Here is a 24358-nt window from a genome sequence, read left to right on the forward strand (position 1 = left end):
TCTGAGGACACTTGCTCTGTGTTAGATCCTGTACTGAATGGGTGACCAAAAGCATCTCAAATAATGCTCACCCTAGGAAGTAGTTTCTTTTCGTGTTGCTGTGTTCTAGGTGCAGAAACTGCAGTTTCAAGAGGTAGGCAGCTTGCCAAGGCTGATCACAGGCTCTTTACATCATGGCACCTCTCCAGGAAGGCTATGGAAACACTGGGTCCGGGGGTGGGGAGGGTTGCTGAGGAAGGAATCGTAGGATCAGAAGGGAAAGGGCACCAGGTGACTTGGAAGGACCCCTTCCTGAGAGGCAGGTATTTCCTAAGGCTGGATTCTAGTCTCCTGCCCCAGTAGGTCAGAGCCAGGCAGAGGCGGGGGTGACTAGAGTGAGGTGGACAAAGTCATAGTCCAGCCTAGCATTCTGCCCCTTCCTTTCTGGAACTCTAGAATCAGCTTCATGAACCTCCAACCACCAGGCCCTTCTAAGAGCTCTATTCCAGAAAAAGGAAATGGCTGGACCTGACAGTATGGAGCTGTGGCCACAGGGTGGCAGCAGTGCCTCAGCTGCAGAGGATGTCTCCCTAGACCAAGGTGAGGCAGGTTCCAAGTAGTTGCCCTTTAGTGAAGATGGGGTCCATCTACAAAGATTTGAAGCAATCCCCACTTTCTGTGAGATCCCCACTTTCTTTTAGTTTCCTTCTGCATCTCACTTCTCTATCCACAGGTAAATCTCATAGTAGTGACTCCATTTGTAACCCTCCAAGAGGCACATATGCAGGGATATGAATGGACTGGTGACCCTGACTGCAGCCAGTTAGGGGAGGAACCAGGCTGGGTCACCCCAGCCACCTCTGACTCTGGCTCTTCCCCCCACTCCCTCTGTTCCAGGACACAATACCTAGCCCTTCCTGACAGAACTTTCTTTATGCTTTTATTTTCAAGTTAGAAAAGAGGTGATCAATTGGAGCTCTCCAACCTGTTGAGGGATTGGGGGTTCTTAAAGGGCCCCCAGGGCCTGGCTCTGACAAAGCATCTGCAATTAATGATGCTTTTTGAGCTCTGGAGACAGGATTTATGCATCTAATAAAGTCTGTAACTCCAGGCTTAGGGGATGGGGCTGGAGGCTGAGAGCAGGAAGTCCCTGAGGGGCCATGGGAGGGGATCCCAGGGGTTCTTAAATGGAGCCGTGCATTTCCATTGCCTGCTCTAGATTCCCCCTCAGGCTGCTATAGGGATGGGGGACAGGGGGACAGCAGGTATAAGAGGCAGAGGTGGCCGTAGGAAGGCAGATGACAGCATGGATTCCAGGCAGTCAGCAGTGCTGCTGGTGGTGCTGCTTTTAATAACAGACTGGGGCCACGCTGAAGGACCAGGGGGCCAGGATGGAGATCAGATCTTCACGGTGAGTTAGCACCCCCCTCCCCACATCACCATTTCCCTCTACCTCAGTTTGAGACTTGTGCTCTAGGTTCAAACATTCTAGTGGCCAGGGTCTTCACTGAGTCCTCACATTTGAGGAAATAGCTACTCAGCCTCCTACAACTTGTCACTGGAAGCCACATCCTCCCCTAGCAACCTGAATGTCTATCTTTGCCAATATTCCCTCTTGGGTGTCCCTGTAACACAGGAGGAAGACACCGGACCCCGCGCACTGCAGGATGCTGAGACCCCTGTTTCACTCTGGCTCTCCCTGCTCCAGGCCATGCAGAGACCAGGCCGGAGCCCAGCTTTCCAGTTTCAGCCCCAGAGGTGAGTCTGAGAGGGACACAGGCAAGGCAGGGGCCAGAGGGAGAGGAGAGGGAGGGGGCTGGAGAAGGGGGTACAGGAAGGACCTACAGCTGAAGATGGATCTCTTCTAAGGTTTGGCAGAAATACCCGAGGCTCCTGGAACAATGAACGGCTGAGTACCCGAGCTGGGGAGGGGCTGAGCTCCCCCTTCTGGAGTCTGGCTGCCCCTCAGCGCTTTGGGAAGAAGTGACATGTCATCTCTTGATATGTTTGCATGCAAGGCCCACACTCAAAAGTGCAATGTGTCCCCCTCCAAATAAAGCTGTCTGGCTTCTGAATCAGGTGTCTGTGTCTAAGACTTGAAAGGGCTGGGAGGGAGCCCAGAGCAAGAACCACAGCCCCTCCACCTCCATCAAACTCTCCAGGAACACAGGTGATGGGGTTCCCGGAAGTCACTGCACCCAGACTCCTTCCACCAGAAAGGCAGGCATGGGGACATGTGAAGAACAAGGTAGGAAGGGACAAAGGGGAGGTGATCTGGCACTAACCTCCTCTGCCATCAACTAGTCAGGGAAACAGAAAAAGCAGATTTTAAGAATCCAAGGAGCAGCATTTATTCTGGGCTCTAAGGGACAGTGCCCGATTTCATTCTCCTCCATTGTTAATAGTAACATGAGGACAGATCCTGGGCCACTATGGCACTGTGGTCCCCGGCTCCTGGGTCCATGCCCTCCTCAGCCTACAGGGAGGCAGTCTATGTCAGAGGTAGAGATGGCACCTCCAGGAGGTACCAGAGTTGGGCAGATGCCGGGGCGGAGGGCAGGAAGAGCAGGGAGCAAGGATGTACATCCATGAGTCCAGCTGGAGCTTTACTTGCTGCCTGCCATGATCTTGAGGTACTGCAGGGCACGGCGAGCAGCTTCGCCACGAGCTGCCTCCCTGGTGGCTGCAGAGCCATGACACACAGTGGTCGGCTGTGTGGACAGCTCCACCAGGCACTGGCAGAGGCCACTCAGGCTCAGCTCCTCTGGAGACCAAGAGAGAGGAGGGAGGCAGTGTTGGGTGGGAAGGCAGCACCGGGAGGGGTGAGCCACGCCATCATGATGCCCCCACCCCGACTCCTTATACCCATCTGTACTTGCTCTGGTCCAGTCCCCACCATCCCCCGGCCCCCCAACTAGCCATACCAATATCCAGGTAGCTGACATGGAAGGCCTGCTCCTCAGACAGCTCACTGAGGACACTGCAGCAGGCAGGGCCCAGAGCACCTAAGGAGCCTAGGGAGCAGCTGCGGAGAGACAGGATCTTCTCTCCCACCGAATTTCGCAGAGAATCCCAGGTGCAGCCTGGGCCCCGGTTCCGAAGTCCATCTAGGCGGGAGCCCACACCCTGTCAAGATGAAAATAGTGAGAAAGATGCGGCATTGGGCTCGGAGACGCGGCATTTAATAGACATTTAATGTCCAAGGAGACAATAACCCAAAGAATGGGACCTCCAGCTTGCCTCCCCTCAGTCAATCCCTATTTGGCCCTCTCACTACTGGACCCTGGACTGGATCGCCAGACAGCCTTTCTCATCCCAGGAACAAAAGCTTACAGGGCCCCTGCCCTGGGCCACCTCCCCCATGGCACTCACCAGGTAGGCCTAAAGCAGAAGCTTAGAGGGGGCCCCAAGAATCCTGGTTCTGATAGGACAATGGACAGAAGCAGGCCTGAGACCCAGAAAGACTCATTCATGAGTCACAGGACCAAGTGCCCAGTGCTGTGGCCTGGCATGGAACATGGCCCACGAACCACTCACAATGGAGAAGTGATCATCGTCAGGCTCTGCCTCATTGCCATCCCGGGCATCCAGAGGCACCGTGTGCACGCGAAGCAGCATTTTGGCCGCAGCATTTCGCTTTGCCAGCTTTTTGGAAGTGCCACTGCCTGTGTGTAGGGAGAGGGTTACGGGATTAGAACTCCCAGTAGACCCAGTGCTTTCCACGTAGCTCAAGCCTGGATTGAGAGTCCCCTTAGAAGATATCGATTAGAAAGGAGAGCTCAGGACCTGCCATGTACCTGAGAACCTGGTTGGCCAGAAGAGGGGGAAAGATAGGGTACAAGGAAGAAGCTAAGAGAAGGAGCCAAGCTGGGGGGTCTCAGCCAGAAGAGCAGGGCTGTAGCAGAGAAGCTAGGAGCTGCCTGTGGCCAGGACTGGAGTGCTGGGGGACAATAGCTGCAAGAACTCCCTTCTGCCCAGTTACCAATCTCAATGAAACGCTCCACTCGGCAGGTCATGGTGAACTCTTTGCGGTGGGCTGGCCCAGACTCCTGAGTCACCGTGTACTCAGGCAACCGCCAGCCCTTCTGCACCACCAGCTCCTTGGAAGGGAGAAATAAGGGGGCACAAGCTGAGTGAAAAGAGTCCAAACATCCTCTCCCTCCTACCCTAGGAGCCTCAGATTCCAGGTTAGAGGAGGAAAAAATTGGGTGGAAAAAGCCCTCAGAATAGGGCAAACTCCCCCCATAACCTTCCCTCATGGCCTCTGGTTCAAGGGAGGACAGGCATGCACAGGAAATGAGGAGGGAGCACACCTGCAGAGCACCAACAGGGTTGCACTCAGACTGCTGAGGAGAGACAGGGGGCTGCACCTCCATGGGGGGGCTCCTGAAGGAAAAAGGGCCCAGGGCCAAAGCTGAGGGGGCTAGTTTCTTCTGCCACTGCCCAGGAGTCCTAAGCCTTGTTTTGGTTTCCCCCACTCCAAACTTCTAGCCTGCTTCCTTCCCCCTCCCCTGCAAGTGAGGTCTCCTCCAGGTCCCTGGCCCATTTCAATTTCCTGGAACACATGCTCAACACCTCACCAGGACAGTTGGAGAGGGGCTGTATATCCAGTCTCTGAAAGCACTGGATGGGACTCAAACACAGGGCCATCATGAGGCCAACTCAGAAGAAAATAGTGCCTGCAAGACCCTTAAACATGGGTCAAACATCACCCACATGGCCATTTAAAAATCATTAATTACCGCTTGTCCCAAGAGCTTACCAGCTGGTGCAAATTCTTCACACTCTGGTTCCCAACTATTCCAGCCTCTGTTTACTCTCAGACTTCCACATGCATGACCAGCCTGGGTTTAAGGGCTGGGGGCCAGGAGCCAGGACCCCTTCCTCCCCCCCCTCAGGTAGTCAGAAGACACAAGATACCTGGTTGGGACAGCAAATGGAACAGGAGTAGCAGCCGCTGCTGCAGTAAAAACTGGACCGTTCTCAGGCAGTGAAGAGTCTAGGAGAGAAAAAGAACTTCCCGAGGGGAAGGGGGCTTTTGATTCACACCCTTGTGGGGCAGGGACAGTGGAAGGGTGGGGGACCCAGGTCCTCCTGACCTGCCCATCCCCTAAGAAAATTCCTTCCCATTCAAGTCAAACACTTGGGGAAGCTCAACCACCAGCTCTTCCTCCTGGGATCTCTTTCTACCCAAGAACTATGGGAGCAACAAACTCCAACCTCAGTGCAGAAGAGGAAAGGACATCTTGCTAGACAGAGAAGGCAACTCCCTCCAGCCTCAGCCTCCACCCCTCTCCCTCCTTAGCCCTGAACCCCAAACCACAGCCACAATCCCTCAGTGGAGCTGGCCATTCCCCCCAGAAACAGGAGCTCTGGAAGCATCCTGCTCAGGTCCAGAGGAAACTCAGGAAGAGGCCAAGTCAAGGTGGCTAAGTGTCACCAGGTCAGGCCTGCTGGGCAGAGGGGCTGGTGCAGGGGCCTGGGTTCCTGGCAGGGCCTCTAGGATGCCTCAGCTGTTCCTCCCTCACCTGCTGTCCTCCAGGGCCGGCTCCAGCATGCTCCCCCCTTTGAGGTGTTTGAGGGCCACCTCAGCTGCCTTGTGCTTGGCTGCCTTCTTGCTGGGGCCCTGACCTGAGAGAGGGGGTGTGGGCAATACTGGAGGTCACTGGAAGGACGGATGAGAAACCAGCATCCCACAGCCTCTCTCCTCACAGCTACAGGGAATCAACCAAGCCCCTACTCATTGACCTCTCCTTGTCCAAGACTGGAAGTGTTATACTAATTGCTGGAAGGAGGGCCCTTATCTTTCCATGAGCTCCCCAAATCAAGCCATGCCAGACGGAACTGCTCCTGAGCTCAGACACCTTGGGTGGAGATTCTTTCTGCCTTACTTTCCTCTGGGAAGCACTTTCTCTCAGTAAATAGAGATGGCTGGAAAAACAGAAGGTAGGTTCTAGAGTCAAAGCCTGGCTCTATCACTTACTAAGCACATGACCATGAACCAGTCATTGAATCCCTCTAAGCCTCAGTCTCCTCACAGTCAACGTGAGGATACTACCAACTACATCACTGGATTAGACTGAGGTGTATGATTAAACAGGAATTTGGTTATGCACCTACAACAGAGCCCAGCACAGTCGGCACTCATTCCCCCAAATACTTCGCTGAGATTTCGGTTTATCTCCTCTTACGTTTTCCTCTAGGATGTCGACAATCTGCCAGATCACTGTGGCAATCCTGCTTGCTCCTCTAACTCTCCCAACTCCTACCATCTCCTCACAGACCTGTTCTCCCAAACCAGTCAGTGGCCTTTCCCGCTGAAACCTCTCCCTCCCTCACTGCTCTTGGAGAAGAGGACTGTGAAGAGACTCCAGGAAATAAAGCCAATGGGGCCCTGTGAATGCACACCCCAGCCAGGCTGGCCCAGGCCTTCCTCACCAGTGCAGCTGGTGTCGCCAACGGTGACCCGAAAGGTGAAATTAGGCTGGTGGGCTTGGCCCTCGGCTTTGAGAAGGTCGTACACGGGCGTCTTCCCTATTCTGGTCCCATACTCCTGCAGAAGGCTGATCGGGGTCTTGCCCGGGTTGGCTGCCAGCATTTGCTCTATACTGAGGGGAGGGGCATAGACCCTCATCACACCTCCCCTCTCTGCACCCACCTGGCCAAGCACTGCTATATCAAACCCAGGCACACTATGGGGATCACAGGGTCCAGGGGACCCCAGGCAATACAGCAGTCATAGGCTGGGTTGAAGGTACAGTACAGATGCAGGCTGGGAAAGCACGGTCCACTGCCCCAGGGCAAGCGGGGAATGCACTGTTCCTGTCTCAGTTAAGACCGAGGATCCTGTACCCGAGTGCAGGTTAGAAGTGCATGTCCCCTAACACAGTGCAGGCCAAGAACCTAGTACCCACCAAATGCACTGAATGTCGGGGGCATAAAGCCCAATGCCCAAGTGCAGTCTGGGAACCGGGCCAGCCCCAAACTGGAGCTCGAGGCAGTGGCCACTGCTCGGGTGAATGCCGGGAACCACGGCCCACTACCCCAGTGCTTGCCGGGAACAACCCTCAGGCCAGATGCATGCTGGGGCCGCGCCGCTACCCCTCCGCACCACGCCACGCTCTTCGCCCTGCAGTGGTCGATAGGAGGCCGCTCACCTGGGCAGCCCGCTGCCTGTGGTAGTGCCGGAGCCCTGCTCCTCTTCACTCATTCCCTCCTCCGTCCCCGCGGGCGCCGCCGTGACTTCAGCCTCCACGCGCCCCGATACACCGCCGACAAGCTAGGGCCGGGGCCAAGCCCGGAGTCGCGGCCGGTCGGGCCCGCCGTGGGGCATTCTGGGATATGGAGTCCTCCCGCCCACCCAACTCCATGAGTCTCCATCAGGAGGGGAGCTATCCGCCCCACAACCCTCTGCGTGGTTCACCCTGGCAAGCAGCACCGCCTTCTGGGAGGAGCGGACCCCTTCACCATCGCTCCCCGACCTGAGGGTGGTTTTTTTGTTTGTTTGTTTTAAATACTGTCCCGCCTCCTTCCTTCCGTGTCTCCACTCCCCTTGGCAGGGGCTCTGGACATGCGTAGTAGCAGCGTGGAAGCGGCTGGGGGCGGGGTGGTAAGGGCTAACTCGAGCGGTGGGGTGGGGGGTGGAGGGCTTCGAATACTGAGAGAACTACAGAACCCAGAAGCTCGAGTGTCATATTTGTCGCAGCTGGAGAGGCAGGATCAAACACGCACAGGAAGCTTACTGGCGTAATTGGTTATGGCCGATTGCGCTTACTTGCTCTAGGTGGGTTACGATTGGTTGCTTCACGTAGAGGGGCAGGGGCAAGGAAAGAGTCAGCCCCTTTGACCCCGCCTCTTTCTTGAGAAAAGGTTGTGATTGGCCTAATGGTGAGATTGCTGTGGGATCCTGACTCCCTGCAGCCTGCGAGGGTAGGCCTTACCTGGACGCGGGAGTGGACTGTTTTCTGCTGCTCTGAGCACTGGGGCAGTTTCACGTCCAAGTCCATCACAGACAGTTCACCTTCAGCACTCAGCCTAAGCCCCTAGGTTCGGGCCTTCGTCTCAAAGAACTTGCTTATTTTTCTTAGGCTGTCCTTCACCTCTCTTCCCATTTAATTCTGCCCTGAAGCCTGTCGGGTTTCCGCTTCTTTTTTAAAAGCTTTTAGAATGACCCTAGTGAACCTTTCTGTAGCTGGCCAGGAGACCCCTCTGGAGCCTGAGAATCAAGGGACAACAGGATTGGAAGGACTAAGGCACGTGGTGGTCTCATTCCCTCTGCCGTGGGCCTTGGGCCACTTAGTTGAGAGCAAAGGGAAGATTTTGGCTTCTTACGATAGATAATCGATGGATCTGGCTTTCAGAGCTCCATTGCCTCCTCCCCAAAGTCTCACGACGATGAGGGAAAATCTTGTGACCTTGCAGAGAAAGAGATCACGAAAAATATCTGATTCTAACGAGTGTTCTGAGAGTGGGTCAGGGAAGAGATATGACTTGCTCTGAGCCTGCGGTGGAGGTCCAGAGGAATCTTGAAATAATGAGGGGTCATCCAGGAACATGGAAGGGGGAGGGCATTAAGCTGAGTGGGTTCCCATTGGGTGGAACTGGAGTGGTGACAATTAGGGGAAGGAAAGCTGGCAAAATTGGTATGACAGGGGGAACAACGCTAGCGCGCGGGGGGTAGGGTGAAGTGGGATGGTTTCCCATATGAGGGGCTACTGCCTCGGGATATAGGGGGGAGTTTATAAGACCGGTCTTAGGGGGCTCCTACGGAATCAGCATAAGGCCCGTGATGGGACTGCCAGCAGGAAGGTGAGGGGCCCAGACGGGCCAGGGACAAGCCTGGAGTGCGCCGGATGGCAGCTGCAGGCTCCTTTAAGAGGCCGGCGGCTCCAGCGTAGCATCCCTCGCTCAGGGCGTGTCCGTCCCGGGGGGCCAAGGGCGGGGGCCTGGGAAGGAGCGGGAGTTCAAGCGGAGTGGGGACGGGGCTAGGGGTTGGGGGGTGGGGGGAAAAATCGGGGGCTGACACCCGTGCACCGCACGAGCATCTCCTGTGACGGCGCCCCGGGTCCAGTCGAGGGCAGCGGGGGGAGGAGAGAAGGAGGAGGAGAAGGAGGAGGAGGCGGGAGCAGCATCCGGAGCCGAGCTGCAGCAGCGCCGCCTTTTGTGCTGCGGCCGCGGAGCCCCCGAGGTGAGAGCCGGGCCGAGTTGACGGGGTTGGGGGGCAGGGATGGGTCCGGGTCCTGGGATCCGGGTGGTGAGGGAGGGTCGGGATGCAGATGTGGCTGCGTGGGGGAGGGTGCAGCGGGGATGCTGAGGATGTGGGGATGGAGGAACTGTGGACCTGGACCCGACGCCTGTGGGGATGGAAAGGAGAGGAACGGAGCAGAGAGAGGCTGCGGCCCAGTTTAGAGATGAAGAGCCTCAAGAACTGAAAAGGACTGTATGGGGTGCGGGTGGGGGTGGGAGGATGATTGGGGAACAGACTTAAGGACAGCGGGCAAGAGACCATCCTCCTCTCCTCCCACTCATCCTCAAGAAGGGGAGGAGGGAAAGAGGAGGAGGAGTTTTCGTCCCTAAGAGGAAAGGAAAGGGAGGACGGGCAAGGCCTGGTGTGCCTACCCACCCCCACCCCCACAGATACACACTTAGCAGGCTGCACCTGAGGATTATAGGCAACGAGCACCTGTTCCTGGATGCCCAGGCAATGGTCCCCCTCCCCTTCTACTGAAACCCCTAATCCCCTCCAGCTGTGGCATTCACCTCCATCCAGCTGTTGCATCCTCCCCTCCCCCATTCATACATATGTAGCTTTCTCCCTCTCTCTCCATCTCCCCTGGCTTCCCTAACCCATTTCCCCAGCCCAGGCCTTTCATGAACCTTCTCCGTTTTCCCCACACACTCCTCAAAACTCCTTGGCTTAAAAATACATAAGAATCCTTTCCACAGAGTTGAGACTCTGGATAACCATGGCTGAGAGGAGGGAAGAGAAGGGGTCAGAAGCTTTAATAGATAATGGAAGGAAATAGTGAGGTGTCCCTTAGAATTTAGGGAGTAGTCCTGCCTTTTAGCTCCAATCCTTGTTCCCTTTGGGAGCGGAGTGGGTGAGTGGTCCTCCACCAGGAGAAAGTACCCATGAGGTCTCTCCCCCACCCACAGTTCTCTCAAGCCAGTTATTGCCTCTCTCTAAACAACATGCAGTTCCCTTCCAGCCTTCAAGATGAAGCCCATAGCTCTGGGAAGGCAAGCAGTAAGGATTCAGGAAGGAAAGCACCCAAGTGTGCCCTGGGCCTTCCTATGCAGACACTAAAGTTCCTCTGAGTTTGTGGGGCCTACTCTCTTCTATCTCACACTTAAGGGTGGTGAAAGCAGCTTCCCTCTCAAGCCTGCCACTCACCTACTCACATTGGAGACTGAGGCGATGCTGGGAAGATCCACCTCCTGCGCACATGAAAATGCACAACTAAATATCCATCCCCTAATTAAACCCAGTTATGGGCCCAGGAGGCAAGAAGTTTTAGTAAGGAAGTGGCTCAGGAATTCCTGGGTGTCCTTACAGCTGAAGATGGCAGAACCCCTCTAAAAACCAACTGCTGTTTCCCAGTCCTTCCCCAGGAAGTGGAGATGATGATGTGGTAGTCCGGCTTTGCCAGGAAGAAAGTCCTAAATTCTAGTACCCTCCACCCAGGACTCACCTAATGGGAAAATGGCTCAGTGTGCAGTCCTGTGTCTCCCCTGCCTAGGCTGGAGAGAAAGAAGGGATTAGGGATCAACCCCTTCAGAAGTCCTTCCTGGGGCCAAGGAGCAAAGTGTGAAGATGATGGCGGCAGGAAACACAGGGAACTCATGAGGGGTTGGCCAGAGACTGGTCTGTCTGCTTCACTTGCTCCCAGAAGGACTAGGGTCATGTGTGTGTTAGGGGAAGGTGATGAGGAGGCAGGGACTCTTGCAGAAGAGACCAAAGATCATCCAGGATAAAGAGCCCTCGTCCTTTGCTTTCTTTTTAACTTGCTTTTCTTTTTCTCCCCTCCTGTTTGTCCATGTCCCTTGTCCCTTTCCACCTGTACCTTCCTTACTGCTTCTTGCTTTGCCAAGGAGGAAAAGGAAAAGAAGGGATGGGAATCACATGTATAAAACCCCTACTAGTGCTTGTCAGACACTTTCCACATGGCTAATGCTTATAGGGGGCTTGTTGGTGCCAGGTACTGGGCCAAGAATTTTATTTGGATTATCTCAGTAATGCTCATAACAAGACTAAGAGTTAGGTAGTGTTATCATCTCTATTTTAGGAATGAGGAAACTAAAACAAGTAATCTGTTCAAAGTGAAAAAGTATGTGGCTAGGGCTTAGTATCTTTCTGAACCAGAGCCTGTGTTCTTACCCACCATATTATATACTGCATACCACTGTGTGACATAGGTACCACCATCCCCACTTAGAGATGAAGGTTTGTTAAGAAGTCTCATATTCCAGGTTGCCCAAATGGTCAGGAGCAGAGACAGGATGTCAACCAGTCCTCCCTGATTCTCAGGTCATCCACTCTCCCTCTATAGCACACTGTCTCAAGCTAGGTGACAGAAATGGGTAGACACACTGTAATTTTTATCTCTTTTTCAATTTAAAATAGGTTTTTAAATTTCTTATTATAAAGCAATTTAAAGTCATTTCTGAAATATTAGAAAATACAGATAAGCCACAAGAAGAAAAACACCCACAATTCCACCTACCTAGAGTATGGTACACTTTGGTATCTGTCCTTCAAGTTCTTTTAAAATGCACTTTCAGCTATTTGTTAAAATATGCTGAACTTCTTCCAGGTTCTCCTGAGCCCTGAGCAGGAGAGACCCTTTCTGAGCCCTATGGCCCATCATATCTTGCTCCTACCCTCTCTTTCCCCTCAGACTTTAAAAGGCAGGGCTGAGGGGTGATCTTGGACTATGTTGGCCAGGGTGGGGTGCAGAGAAAATTAGGCCTTGCCCCTTAGAACAGAGGGGGGAGGATGGCAGGATTTGCAGAGGAAGGACAAAGGATCTGGTAGAGGAATGATGGGACTCAACACAACACTGCCATTGTGACCTGGTCCATCTGGAACCTGAAATTGAGATTTGTCTTGGGGAAGTAGAAGGTTGGAGACCAAGTCTTCCTTTTTCTGCGAGAAAGACATGGCCTTCCAGACTCTACAAAGACAGACTTGGTGTCCAGCCAACCAGGAAGGCAAGCCAGGAGCCAGGGACTGCGTTCAGGGCATTCCTTACATCGTCTTACTTAACCCTCCTCCCCCATGAGGTAGAGTTGGGAGCCTTGGAGAGGTTGCATTTCTTAATTTGTGGCAAAACTGAGTTTCTAGTTCTGATCTGTCCAAATCCAAGGCTGGTTCTTTTTTTCCTAAACAGTACATCCTCCCACTCCCCCAGCACCTTCACTCCTACCCTGCTGGAAGATGTGGCCGCTAGGAGTCTTGGTGTTTGACCTGTATGAAGCTGAGGGCCTGGGTTTAGGGGCGATCTCCAGTTTTCCCCAGGTTCTCAGAAGGCATTTCCCCTCATGAGGGCACTGAGAAAAGCTGTATTTTTTATCTGAGAAGAACCCTGGGGCCAGGACATGGATTCTGTAAGACACAAAACAAAAACAAGCTGCAGCCAAATGGCCAGAAGGGGTCAGTCCTTCATCCTCTAAGGATCTCAAAGCCTGCAGAGGTGAAACTAGCATTCCAAAGTCTTGGGTCTCCTTTCCTCATGAAGGCTTCCCTTCCCACCCCCACTCAAGAGAGAAGGGGAATCTTCCTCCTTTTCCTGAGTGCCAAGTGAAGTCCAGAACAAGTGGCTAGTGCTCAGTGTGAAATCCCAAGATTTAGACAGAAGGCTTGGCCTCTCAACTGAGCCTCCAAGACAGCCAGACAAGCAGCTTGGCATTGAGATTCTGCTGTTAAAACAGGAGAAGGCTAGAAAGAATTCAAAAGTTTCCCTTGCCACAGGCCTCCAGCATCTTATGCTGGAGAACCTAGAAGGAGAAATTAAAGGGGGAGGAGGGTATTCCATGCCCCCCCACACACTGCTCCCGCTCCACTTCTACAGCCTCCTGAAGGAGGGGTACTCTGGGAACCAGCACCAAAGCAGAGAATCTGGTAGCTGAAATGGAATTAGGGCCTCCCAGGGTATTCAAAGAGCCTCTTAGCCCGAAGATGTATAGCTTAGGGACCACTTTGTCCCCTCACCCAGTCTGGAGCAGAGCTCTGCACAGTAAGCACTTGATAAATATGGTGGACAGAATGACAGAGATTACCCACCTGCTCCTGCCCCTCCCCAATGCTCTGCATAATTGATGGCTGGGGAGACAATATCCCTCCCCCAGGGTGACCGAATGTCTGGGCCAGGGGCTCCTAGCCATATCCCTCCAAAGCCCTGGCTCCAAGGCCCAGCTGGGGGGCAGTGGAGCACAGCTGGCAGGTCAGAGTGAAAGGAAACGTGTGTGTGTTGGGAGAGAGAAATATCCAGTTTACTACAGCTCCCTTGGGCCTCAACTTCCCCCCCCACCCCTTCAGGTCAATCTGGAAGAGTTGTCATTAGCCTAAGAACAGGGTGAGTGTGGATTGGGCCTGGCTAGATTCCCTTCCTTTCCCTTGGTCCCATCTTTTTCTTCAGCTGCTCCCACTGCTCTAAAAGACAAACAGGTGAGATGGCTCCTCTCCCTCTCTCCCCAGCTGCTGGCCCTGGATACCAGAGGGCCCTCTGGGGAAGCCTGGTGAACTGGAGAGAGGCTGGGTAGCATGTCACCCTTTCTATGCCTGAACCTCTTAGTTGCCAAACACCAGATGAAGGCTGAAAACAGGCTCAGCTTCTAAACAAAACGAATTGGGAAGGGCACAGATTATCGTGTTCTTCAGCCCCTTTTCCTCTCCTTTTTTTCAGTGCCCTCTCTGCTTTTCAAAATCAGTTTTTCAATCCATCCTTCTCAGGTTTCTCTCCTGGGCTTCACGCTGTTTCGGTCGCTGTATCTCTCAGCTTGTTCCTTCCTCTCTGGCTGTGCTTGTCGGCCTGTATTTATTCTCCCTATCTCCCGAGTTCCTGCTTTTTCTGTTACACTGAACCTCACTGCCAACCTAAGTCCGCTCTCCAGCATCAGTCCCTCTCCCTCCACTTGCGCCGGGCCAGAGATCTGCATGAGGGGTCGAAGGAGATATGGGCGGGAGGGGAGCGCGGAGGCGGCGGAGGCTGGGACGGTGGTCCCCGTCTGCCGCCACCGCAGCCATCACGGCCACCAGCACGTGGGCCAGCCCAGATCGGGGGCGGGGTCAAGGCACAGCCCCACCCCCGACCGTCGCTGCTCACGTGACACTGGGCTAATCTTGTCCTGGTGACTTCACGCGCGGTCTCCGGCCCAGTCGTCATGGTTACGCCGCAGCGCGCAGCTCTTTCCTCAACCCGCTGTATCCCCGCCCCTTCCCCACCCGGACCCCGTCCTCCCGCCGCCGGGCCCCCCCCCCAGCCCCGCGCCACGTGATGGCCCGGAAGGAGGTCGGGAAGGAGGAGGGGGTGCTGGGCCTGTAACCCCTTCCTCTCCGCCTCGAAGGACCCTCACTTGGGTTTCTAGCAGGCCAGCTAGTGGCCCTGGCTCCTCCTTGAGCGCCGGTCCCGCCGTCCCGCCGCCCGCCTTGCTGGCCTGCCCGGGGAGCTCCCGAGGGCCACGCTTGTGTTCTCAGGGGTCCGGAAGGGAAGCCCTGTTTGAAGGGCGCTGGCGACAGCCCTCCGGTCCTCCAGAGAAATTCTGCGCTGTATTGGCACGTTACACTTGGCCTGTGTTTGTCATTTGCATTATAGTGTACATCTAACCTCTTGAAGCCTCTGGTATCTCGTGGGATATGTTGGCCATTAGGAGGCTGGACCTGACTGTGAATTCAGCTTTCTGAGCCTCATTTTCTCAGCATATAAAGGGACCAATGATAATATTTACTGGGTGGTTCTGAGGAATGAAGGAGCTAGTACGTAGGTAGTGTAGTTACGGTCCTTAAGACGTTCCTCTAGGGTGAATAGAGCAGTGGCCCCATCTTACTAAGCACCTTCCTGCACACCAGGTGCTGTTTGAAGCCCTGGGATCCTAAATGCGAAATCATAGCTCTCAAAAGGAGTCAGGCACCCTATCACACTGTGCGTCCAGGGTAAAGGGAGCCATGATAGGAAGCACAGGGGCTGTACCAGAGCAGCAGGGACAGGGAGGAAGACTTCCAGGATGAGGGGAGATTGGAGGGCAAAAGATTCGGTTTAAGAGCACATCTGAGGACCGAGCTCGAGTTTCTCCCTAGCTAAGGCTTCCTGAGCAGGTTATTTAATAATACCTGTGCCAAATGAGCAAAGGATGCCTACCTTAGAGTTTTGAGCATAAAATGAGCTAATGTACCTATAACAGAGGCTAACATACATAGTAAGGCATAAGAGTTAGCCATTCTCAACTCAATTCCGTGTGGCCTCAGTGGGAAATGAAGCTGGGAAGGGGCTACAGCTCAGAGGTGAGGCAGCTGGACCAAAGGCAATGGAGCTACTAAAGGGCTTGAAGCAGAAGCGGGGGTGCTAGCCAACTTGTAGTTTAGACAGATCATTCTAACCCTGACTAGGTGGCCCAGTTAGTTGGAGCATTGACCCATACACCAAAAAAGGTTGTGGGTTTGATTCCTGGTCAAGACATATACCTGGGTTACAGGCTCAATTCTCCATCGGGGTGCATATGGACGGCAACCGATTGATGTTCTCTCTCCCTCCCTCCCCCTCTCTCTCTCTCTCAAATCAATAAACATCCTCAGGTGAGGATTTAAAAAAAATTGTTCTAGCCCGGCCAGGCGTGGCTCAGCAGTTGAGCATCAACCTAGGATCTAGGAGATTGGGGTCCGATTCCTGGTCAGGGCACATGCCCGGGTTGCAGGCCAGGCAGCCAATCAATGACTCTCTCATCATTGATGTTTCTATCTCTCTCTCTCTCTCTCCCTCCTTTCCTCTCTCTGAAATCAATAAAGATATGTTTATTAAATAAATAAATAAATAAATAAATAATTGTTCTAAAGGCTGGTGGAGAGTGGAGAATGGAGTGGGGGACTTTGGAAGAACTTGGAAACCATTTAAGAGGCAGTTGTCCTGGGTGAGGTGACATAGCTAAAGACCTGAATTAACCCTTTGCAGTCGTATTAAATTTGGACATGGGTGTCGTACTGGTCGGAATTAAGAGCTTTCAGAGAAATTATGAACTGATACATGAATGGAGTTAAGATTCGTACAGTTCCTTGCTGTGCTGGCTGAGAGCAGACATACGACCGGAACGGTAAAAAAGCTTCCGTGGCTGAAAGTAGACAAATGACCGCAAAGGGTTAAGATAGTAAAGTGGGACTAGGAAAGAGAGAATAGAACGGCATTGGATCAGAGCTTTTCAAACGTGCAAGGCATCCAGTGAGCCCTTTCTATGTGTAGATTCCTGACACCCCTCTCCTGATGTGATTTGGAGGTTCTGATGCAGGGGCTTGAGGAACAATGAACAATTAGAGGACTCCTGTCCTCAGGAATCCTCACATCTCAGGATTTAGTAACTGACTATATGTGGAAGGGGGTGGGAGATTAGAATGACCTGTGTCAAGCTCTGGACAAGTTTGGTATAAAGTGCAGAATTGGTTGTGCCTGAATGATAGCTATTTTACCCTTTGTAGAGTTGGAGAAACTGAGGCTCAAATACAGTTTGCCTGAGGTCACACAGCCAGTAAGTGGCAGAAGCAAGGCTAGGACTCAGATTTCTTAATGGCTGCTTTTTAAATAGCATCCAGCTATGAATTGGGACAAATCTTCGTCATCTGGAAAGCTGGGTCTTGGTTTGGGGATCTGGGGATGGGGCAATAGAGAAAGAGGAGACGGGGTCTTCTCTAACTGAACCCTGGGGAAGGAGCTAGACTGATGGGGTGGGGCTAAGCAGGAAGAAGCAGTAGGCTTCAGCTTGTCCTGACACAGCTTCTACATTCCCGTTGAATGGTTCTGCCTTGTTCCCCAATTATGCTGGGGAGATAGTGGAGCTGATTGGTTACAGCTTTCACTCACCTCGAAGAGGCCCAGGTGTGTACCTCTGAGCATCCTCATGGGAGACCAGATGTGAACCCTGAGTGTGCCTCAGGATGACTCTCACCTGAGTTTAGTGTTCCTGCTACTGCCTCAGCTGTATCATGTGTAAGAACATAAGTGTGAGGCCCAGGTGCATCACCTGTATGCAGGAGGCCCAGGAATGTCACCTGAGAGTGCTTACTTAAGGGGCACTGAGTGTTATTACCACGACACCTGTGTGTGCTTCAGTGCAAGGGAGCCCTAGGTGTGTTACTTTTGGGTGCCTAAGGTTGAGACTCAAAGTAAAAGGTGTATATTAGAGACCCTTATATGACGTGTGTGTGCACGTGAGCCTCAAGTGAAAGAAATACGTGCTCCTGAGACAAATTACAGTAATCTTACAGGGAGAAGGGACTAGTCTGTTAACATACTTGAATTTGAGATATATTTTGCCAGTATGTACCTGAGCAGGGCTGTTACCTGTGTCTACCTGAGAATGATAATCAGGTATATTACCTGTATACCTGAGTGTCATTCTTAGACTTATGTTACTAGTAGAGTTTGGTGGAAGCCTGTGCATCAGGTTTCCTAAGATGGGTCCCAGGTGAAGCTTGCAGAGGGATGGGTACCTGTGAGGCTCAGGTATTATTTCCAGTAGGGAGCCCAGCTCCCCAACCTGTGCCTCTGCCTCTAGGGTGAGCACTCTGAACTGGTATACTTGTGGCTTTGACCATTTCTCCCTCCTTTGTTCCCACAGGGCCTACTGTTCAGCACCACACTGGGGCTAAGGCCATGGCCTGCCTCCATGAGACCCGCACACCCTCCCCTTCCTTTGGAGGTTTTGTGTCCACCTTAAGCGAGGCGTCCATGCGTAAGCTGGACCCAGACACTTCTGACTGCACCCCTGAGAAAGACCTGACGCCTACCCAATGTGTACTTCGAGACGTAGTGCCACTGGGTGGGCAGGGCGGGGGTGGGCCCAGCCCCTCCCCAGGTGGAGAGCCACCTCCTGAGCCTTTTGCCAACAGTGTCCTGCAGCTACATGAGCAGGATGCAGGGGTCCCCGGGGGAGCCACTGGGTCCCCTGAGAGTCGGGTGCCCAGAGTTCGAGCTGATGAGGTGCGGCTGCAGTGCCAGAGTGGCAGTGGCTTCCTGGAAGGCCTTTTTGGCTGTCTGCGGCCTGTGTGGACCATGATCGGCAAAGCCTACTCAACGGAGCACAAGCAGCAGCAGGAAGGTAGGCTTTGTCCTCTGTCTTCTGCAGGCCCTCTGTGTTTCCCTGAGCCCAAGATCTGTTGGACATCCCCATCTGAGTCACCTGATGACCCTCTCTCCTGAGAGCCTGGCCCAAGCTCCTTATCCATTCATTAGCTACAGGCTTCCCAGCTTCTTCTTAGGCCACCCATTCATTGCCTTCCCTGTTCCCTAGTCTTCTTGACCTATTTTGGCTACTTTTCTGCCTCACCCTCGAGTCATTTCAGCCAACCCAATCCTCTCCCTTGTGCCTGACCATCACAAGGTCCTGAGTGTGGTTCTCTGTGAGCCTTGTGGCACTGTGCCTCCTGTCCACAGACCTTTGGGAGGTACCCTTTGAGGAAATCCTGGACCTGCAGTGGGTGGGCTCAGGGGCCCAGGGTGCTGTCTTCCTGGGGCGTTTCCATGGGGAGGAGGTGGCTGTGAAGAAGGTGCGGGACCTGAAGGAGACTGACATCAAGCACCTGCGAAAGCTGAAGCACCCCAACATCATCACTTTCAAGTAAGGTTCAGGGTAGGGTGGTTGGCAATACTATGCTGAGGGCAGGGTCCTACTTGGGCAGCAGGGATCTACCCCTTTTTATTTATATATATATATATATATATTTAATCCTCCCCCAAGAATGTTTTTACTGGTTTGAGAGAAACATCAATGTGAGAGAGAAACATCGATCAGTTGCCTCCTGGACATGCCCCGACCAGGGATTGAGCCTGTAACCTGGGTATGTGCCCCTACCAGGAATCAAAACCTGACACCCTTTGGTGCACAGGATGATGCTCCAACCACTGAGCCACACTGGACAGGGCTACCCTACCCTATTAAAAGGAAACACCCAAAGGCATGGGTGGGAATGGGATTCTAGGTATGAATACTGGGCTGGCTTCATACTACCATGTTTGGCCCCCAGGGGTGTGTGCACCCAGGCTCCCTGCTATTGCATCCTTATGGAGTTCTGCGCCCAGGGCCAGCTGTATGAGGTACTGCGAGCTGGCCGCCCTGTCACCCCCTCCTTGCTGGTTGACTGGTCCATGGGCATCGCTGGTGGCATGAACTACCTGCACCTGCACAAGATTATCCATAGAGACCTCAAGTCCCCCAAGTGAGTAAGCAAGCAAGGAGACAGATTGCATGGTCTCCTGTAGGTAACCCCAGCCAAATGTGTGGCCATCTCCCTGCTTCCGGACCCTGTCCTAAGTCCATGTGGCCATCTCAGAATTACACCCCCCCCCCCCCCCCAGTGACAATTCTATCTCAGGAGGGCTGTGGTAAGCCCTCGCCTCTGGGTGTACCAAATGGTTTAAGAGTTGCTGCAGCTAGATGAGGTGTGTGGAGGGGCCTGGACCCCAGCTGACTACATTCTTTATCAGCATGCTAATCACGTATGACGACGTGGTGAAGATCTCCGATTTTGGCACTTCCAAGGAGTTGAGTGACAAGAGCACCAAGATGTCCTTTGCAGGAACAGTAGCCTGGATGGCCCCTGAAGTGATTCGTAATGAGCCTGTGTCTGAGAAGGTCGACATCTGGTGAGGGCCAGGCTGAGGACTGAGAATAGAAAGTGGCCAGCATAAGAAGGGTGGGAGGGAGGAGGGCTTCCAGCGTCTGAGTACAAGTGAGATGCATCTGTAGCAAGCAGGTCCTCTGGAGGGATCACCTCCCAAGTGACATCCCCTCGTATCCCCAGGTCCTTTGGTGTGGTGCTATGGGAACTACTGACTGGTGAGATCCCCTACAAAGATGTAGATTCCTCAGCCATTATCTGGGGTGTGGGAAGCAACAGTCTCCATCTGCCTGTGCCCTCCAGCTGCCCAGACGGCTTCAAAATCCTGCTTCGCCAGTGCTGGTAAGAGTGGCCTGGCAAAGCTGGGAAGCTAAGGGGTATTGTTGGTTAGCCAGCACGCAGAACCCAGGCATCCAGAGCCAGAATCCTGAACAGGGAAAAGGAGACAGAGTTCCCAGATATGGCTCTTGTAGACCCCAACATTCAGAATGAATCCAGGGAACAATGTAGAAATGAGAGGTGGAGGATTGACCAGTAATCTGCAGGGGTGCATTAGATTCAAATACAGGCTTTCTGTGACCTTGGGCAAGCACTATGATCCTTAGAACACAGGAGGGAAGAGCCCTGGACCCTTGTTTGGAACCTACACCCCAAAGGAAGGCTGAACATTTCCCAAAGTGTTTCTTTTAATGGAGTCGTTTGGAAAAAGGTTTTGTTTTGGCAGGCAAGTTGAAAAATAAGAGTTAACTTTGATATGCTAACAGATTATAACATTTCCTAGAGATAGTTGACCAAGAAATTCTTTTGTCAGAGTACATTCTAGGATTGAATTCTCCAGAACACAGAAAGGATGCCATAGTTCCTTCCTGGTTGTCCCTCAAATTTCTCTCTCCCCCTACCTCTTTCCCTCCAGGAACAGCAAACCACGAAATCGTCCATCATTCCGACAGATCCTGCTACATCTCGACATCGCCTCCGCAGATGTCCTTTCCACACCCCAGGAGACATACTTTAAATCCCAGGTGTGCTGTGGGTAGGAAATTAACACCTCAGCTCCCTCTCTTTGAGGGGAGGCTGGGAAGAATGGTTGATTGGGATGGAATAGAAAAGCTTTTGGAGGGCTGAGACCCAGTGTTGATCATGCCCCACTCCCATGTTCCTCACCTCTCATCTCTCCACCCTCAGGCAGAGTGGCGTGAAGAGGTAAAGCTGCACTTTGAAAAAATTAAGTCAGAAGGGACCTGTCTGCATCGCCTAGAAGAGGAGCTGGTGATGCGGAGGAGGGAGGAGCTCAGGTGTGTGCCTGTGTTTGGAAAGGTGATTTTCAGGAACAGCAGCGACTGTGGACCAGTTCCCAGAGACTGGGATAAATTATGGCACCAAATGAACCCAGCTCACCTTGGGGACCCTTCTGCCCATTTCAGACATGCCTTGGACATCAGGGAACACTATGAACGGAAGCTGGAGAGAGCCAATAACCTGTACATGGAACTTAATGCCCTTATGTTGCAGCTGGAGCTCAAGGAGCGGGAGCTCCTCAGGTAATCTAACCATATGGCCCTTATGCACCCCTCAATCCCATATTCATGGAGCTGTGCCTGACTCAGATCCTACTGAGCCTGGGTCCCCCTTCCTGGTCATATGTCCAACTGAAGTGGTGTCTGTCTTTAGGAGGGAACAAGCTTTAGAGCGGAGGTGCCCAGGTCTGCTGAAGTCACACCCTTCCCGAGGCCTCCTACATGGGAACACAATGGAGAAGCTCATCAAGAAGAGGAATGTTCCACAGAAGCTGTCACCCCATAGCAAAAGGTGAGACCAGAGTTAAGTGCTGAGATTCAAAATTGGCAAGAGGAATGGATGCAGAAGCAGGGGTACGGAATCAAGGATGCCAGGAAGACTGGTACTGTATTTAGATGGGGAGAGATGTGCTTTTTGTACTCCCCAAGGTTAGGGAGTGCTTTCAGTTGATAAACGTTAATCTCAAACTTGTCCTTTCCCTCTCCCACCAGGCCAGATATCCTCAAGACTGAGTCTTTGCTACCAAAACTAGATGCAGCCCTGAGTGGGGTGGGTCTTCCTGGGTGTCCTAAGGGTCCCCCCTCACCAGGAAGGAATCGCCGTGGCAAGACCCGTCATCGCAAAGCCAGCGCCAAGGGCAGCTGTGGGGACCTGCCTGGGCTTCGTGCAGCTGTGCCACCCCATGAACCTGGGGGACCAGGAAGCCCAGGGGTGCTAGGAGGGGGACCCTCTGCCTGGGAGGCCTGCCCTCCAGCCCTCCGTGGGCTCCATCATGACCTCCTGCTACGAAAGATGTCCTCTTCATCCCCAGATCTGCTGTCAGCAGCACTGGGAGCCCGGGGCCGGGGAGCCACAGGGGGAGTTGGGGACCCTGGCTCACCACCTCCAGCCAGGGGTGACACCCCCCCAAGTGAGGGCTCAGCACCTGGATCCACCAGCCCAGATTCACCTGGGGGAGCCAAAGGGGAGCCACCTCCACCAGTAGGGCCTGGTGATGGTGTGGGGCTGCTGGGAACTGGAAGGGAAGGGACGGCGGGACGGGGAGGAAGCCGGGCTGGGTCCCAGCACTTGACCCCAGCTGCACTGCTGTACAGGGCTGCTGTCACCAGAAGTCAGGTAAAGTATGAGACAGTTTTTGAGTCGCTCCCCCTCCCCCCCAGGTCCATGGCCATTAACTCATCTCCCACATCAAGCTCTTGATCTTAAGCCATTCCCTACTTAATGCTTTTTAATTATGTTCCCTTTCCCTGGGCCCATTACCTCTTCCCACTTTTGACCAGGTCTATTCCTCTCTCCTGCAGAAACGTGGGATATCATCAGAGGAAGAGGAAGGAGAGGTAGACAGTGAAGTAGAGCTGACATCAAGCCAGAGGTGAGTAATGGAGTACAAGTAATGGCATTCTATTGCTTCCTGGGCTGCAAGGAGTGCAGTCAGGCTGTAGCCATCTCTCCGACACATAGGTGGCCTCAGGGCCTGAACATGCGCCAGTCACTATCTACCTTCAGCTCAGAGAATCCATCAGATGGGGAGGAAGGCACAGCTAGTGAGCCATCCCCCAGCGGCACACCCGACGTTGGCAGTACCAACACTGATGAGCGGCCAGATGAGCGGTCTGATGACATGTGCTCCCAGGGATCAGAAATCCCAATGGACCAACCTCCTTCAGAGGTAGTTTCTGGCCCTGAACCCAGCTCCTTGCCCATCCAGCACCAGGACATTCTCAGGGGGAAGCAGGTGAGTAACAACAGCCAGGTTATTAGACAGGGAAAGGTATCTGGTCATTTGAGAGCTACTGGGTAGATAGGTTCAGAGGCCAGGACATAGGTATTTAGCATTCAAGTCACTCAATTATCTGAGCCTTTTCCCACCAATACGAGAGCAAACGTGTGTGGAACATGAGGCCTACAGTATGGAAAGTTAGTGTAGTAGGTTTGCTTACATAGTAGCTAGAAATTGCAGCCAGGGGGAATCCTGAAATTAGGAGTATCATGCCTTGGAAAATGGTCTGAGCAACACAATCTGGAGGCAGTAAAATCAGTAAGTTGCTGGCTAGTGAAACAAAGATTTCAGTGAAGGATCCTGAAGGAATTAATCTATGACGCCAAGAGATGCTAAGCCTCACACTTCATTGCATATCTACTCTTTACAGGGCCCTCCCAATTCTGAGGACTCAGACTGTGACAGCACTGAACTGGACAACTCCAACAGTGGTGAAGCCTTGCAGCCCCCAGCTTCCCTCCCTCCATGAAAGCCACTCTTATTCCTGTACATAGAAATATTTATATAAATAATATATATGCGCCACATAATCAACAGAGAAAGATGGGGCTATCCTAGCCTTAAGTCAGGCTCAAGGGAGACTGACCAATTCACCTGATAAAACTCTAGGGACACTGGCAGCTGTGGATATGAAGAACAAGGACTGCCCTAGAGCTGTGGGTAAGGGCAAACTGGCCCCTCCCTGCTTCACCCGGTTATGTTCAAGAAGCAGTCTGGCAGGAGAAAAGCCAGACTTGCCTCCTATGATCCTCTATACCCTTTCCTCCCAAACACCAGGGAGAAGGAAAGGAAGCCAGTTAACTGCACTTTTTTGTTTTCCGTTTACTGTTTACATATTTTGCACTTGGGAGGAGGGAGGCTAAGGCTGGGTCCTCCCTTCTGAGATTTCTCAGGTGCAACGTAACTAATTTCTTTGTCCCTCCTTTTCTCTACCCAAGCCCTGGCTTAGGGTCTAGGGGGAGGTTAGAAGATTGTGATAGCATGTGATGGCTCAGGCTGAAGAACTGGGGTGTTAAGTCCCTGCTTTTATCTTGGTGCCTGATTGGGTGCAGACTGTCCTATTGTAATCCCTGTGAAAAACCTTGAAATATAACCACTCCATGCAGGCCCAGCTGTTGAGGGTTTTCTTGGTGAACGAATGAGGTAGCACACATGGTTAAATAGGAGGCTTGGGCTCCAGACATTATCTGAGGACTGTGGACAAGTTACTTCCTCCTTTTATGCTTTTCTCTCCAAATGAACATCACTTAAAGCTCTAACCT

The 24358-nt window shown here is 53.0% G+C and overlaps 3 protein-coding genes across 4 annotated transcripts; 2 read left to right on the plus strand and 1 right to left on the minus strand.

Annotated features, from left to right (window-relative positions):
- Positions 1-1260: 1260 nt before the first annotated feature.
- Positions 1261-2480, plus strand: NPFF (neuropeptide FF-amide peptide precursor). Its single transcript, XM_016201373.2, has 3 exons — positions 1261-1390; positions 1616-1737; positions 1849-2480. Exons 1-3 carry the CDS (start codon positions 1286-1288, stop codon positions 1964-1966), a joined length of 345 nt encoding a protein of 114 aa, XP_016056859.2. The 5' UTR covers positions 1261-1285; the 3' UTR covers positions 1967-2480.
- Positions 2306-7238, minus strand: TARBP2 (TARBP2 subunit of RISC loading complex). The gene is made up of 9 exons (XM_016201372.2): positions 7137-7238; positions 6418-6587; positions 5508-5610; positions 4900-4995; positions 4293-4365; positions 3962-4079; positions 3517-3644; positions 2904-3105; positions 2306-2743 (listed from the first exon to the last, which is right to left on the minus strand). Exons 1-9 carry the CDS (start codon positions 7187-7189, stop codon positions 2586-2588), a joined length of 1101 nt encoding a protein of 366 aa, XP_016056858.1. The 5' UTR covers positions 7190-7238; the 3' UTR covers positions 2306-2585.
- Positions 7239-9083: 1845 nt separating this feature from the next.
- MAP3K12 (mitogen-activated protein kinase kinase kinase 12) lies at positions 9084-24203 on the plus strand. 2 transcript variants are annotated; one of them, XM_016201354.2, is made up of 14 exons: positions 9084-9166; positions 17800-18279; positions 18615-18798; positions 19205-19396; positions 19665-19823; positions 19982-20140; positions 20712-20820; positions 20984-21093; positions 21223-21339; positions 21470-21607; positions 21808-22432; positions 22618-22688; positions 22778-23051; positions 23467-24203. In XM_016201354.2, the coding sequence occupies exons 2-14, from the start codon at positions 17835-17837 to the stop codon at positions 23563-23565; spliced, it is 2682 nt and encodes an 893-aa protein (XP_016056840.1). In that variant the 5' UTR covers positions 9084-9166; positions 17800-17834; the 3' UTR covers positions 23566-24203. The 2 variants fall into 2 exon arrangements, with proteins under 2 accessions (XP_016056840.1, XP_016056841.1); XM_016201355.2 differs by lacking the exon at positions 19665-19823.
- The last annotated feature ends 155 nt before the right edge of the window (positions 24204-24358 follow it).

The sequence above is a fragment of the Miniopterus natalensis genome, chromosome 2, assembly GCF_054644295.1.
Source record: "Miniopterus natalensis isolate mMinNat1 chromosome 2, mMinNat1.hap1, whole genome shotgun sequence".
Lineage (NCBI taxonomy): Eukaryota > Metazoa > Chordata > Mammalia > Chiroptera > Miniopteridae > Miniopterus > Miniopterus natalensis.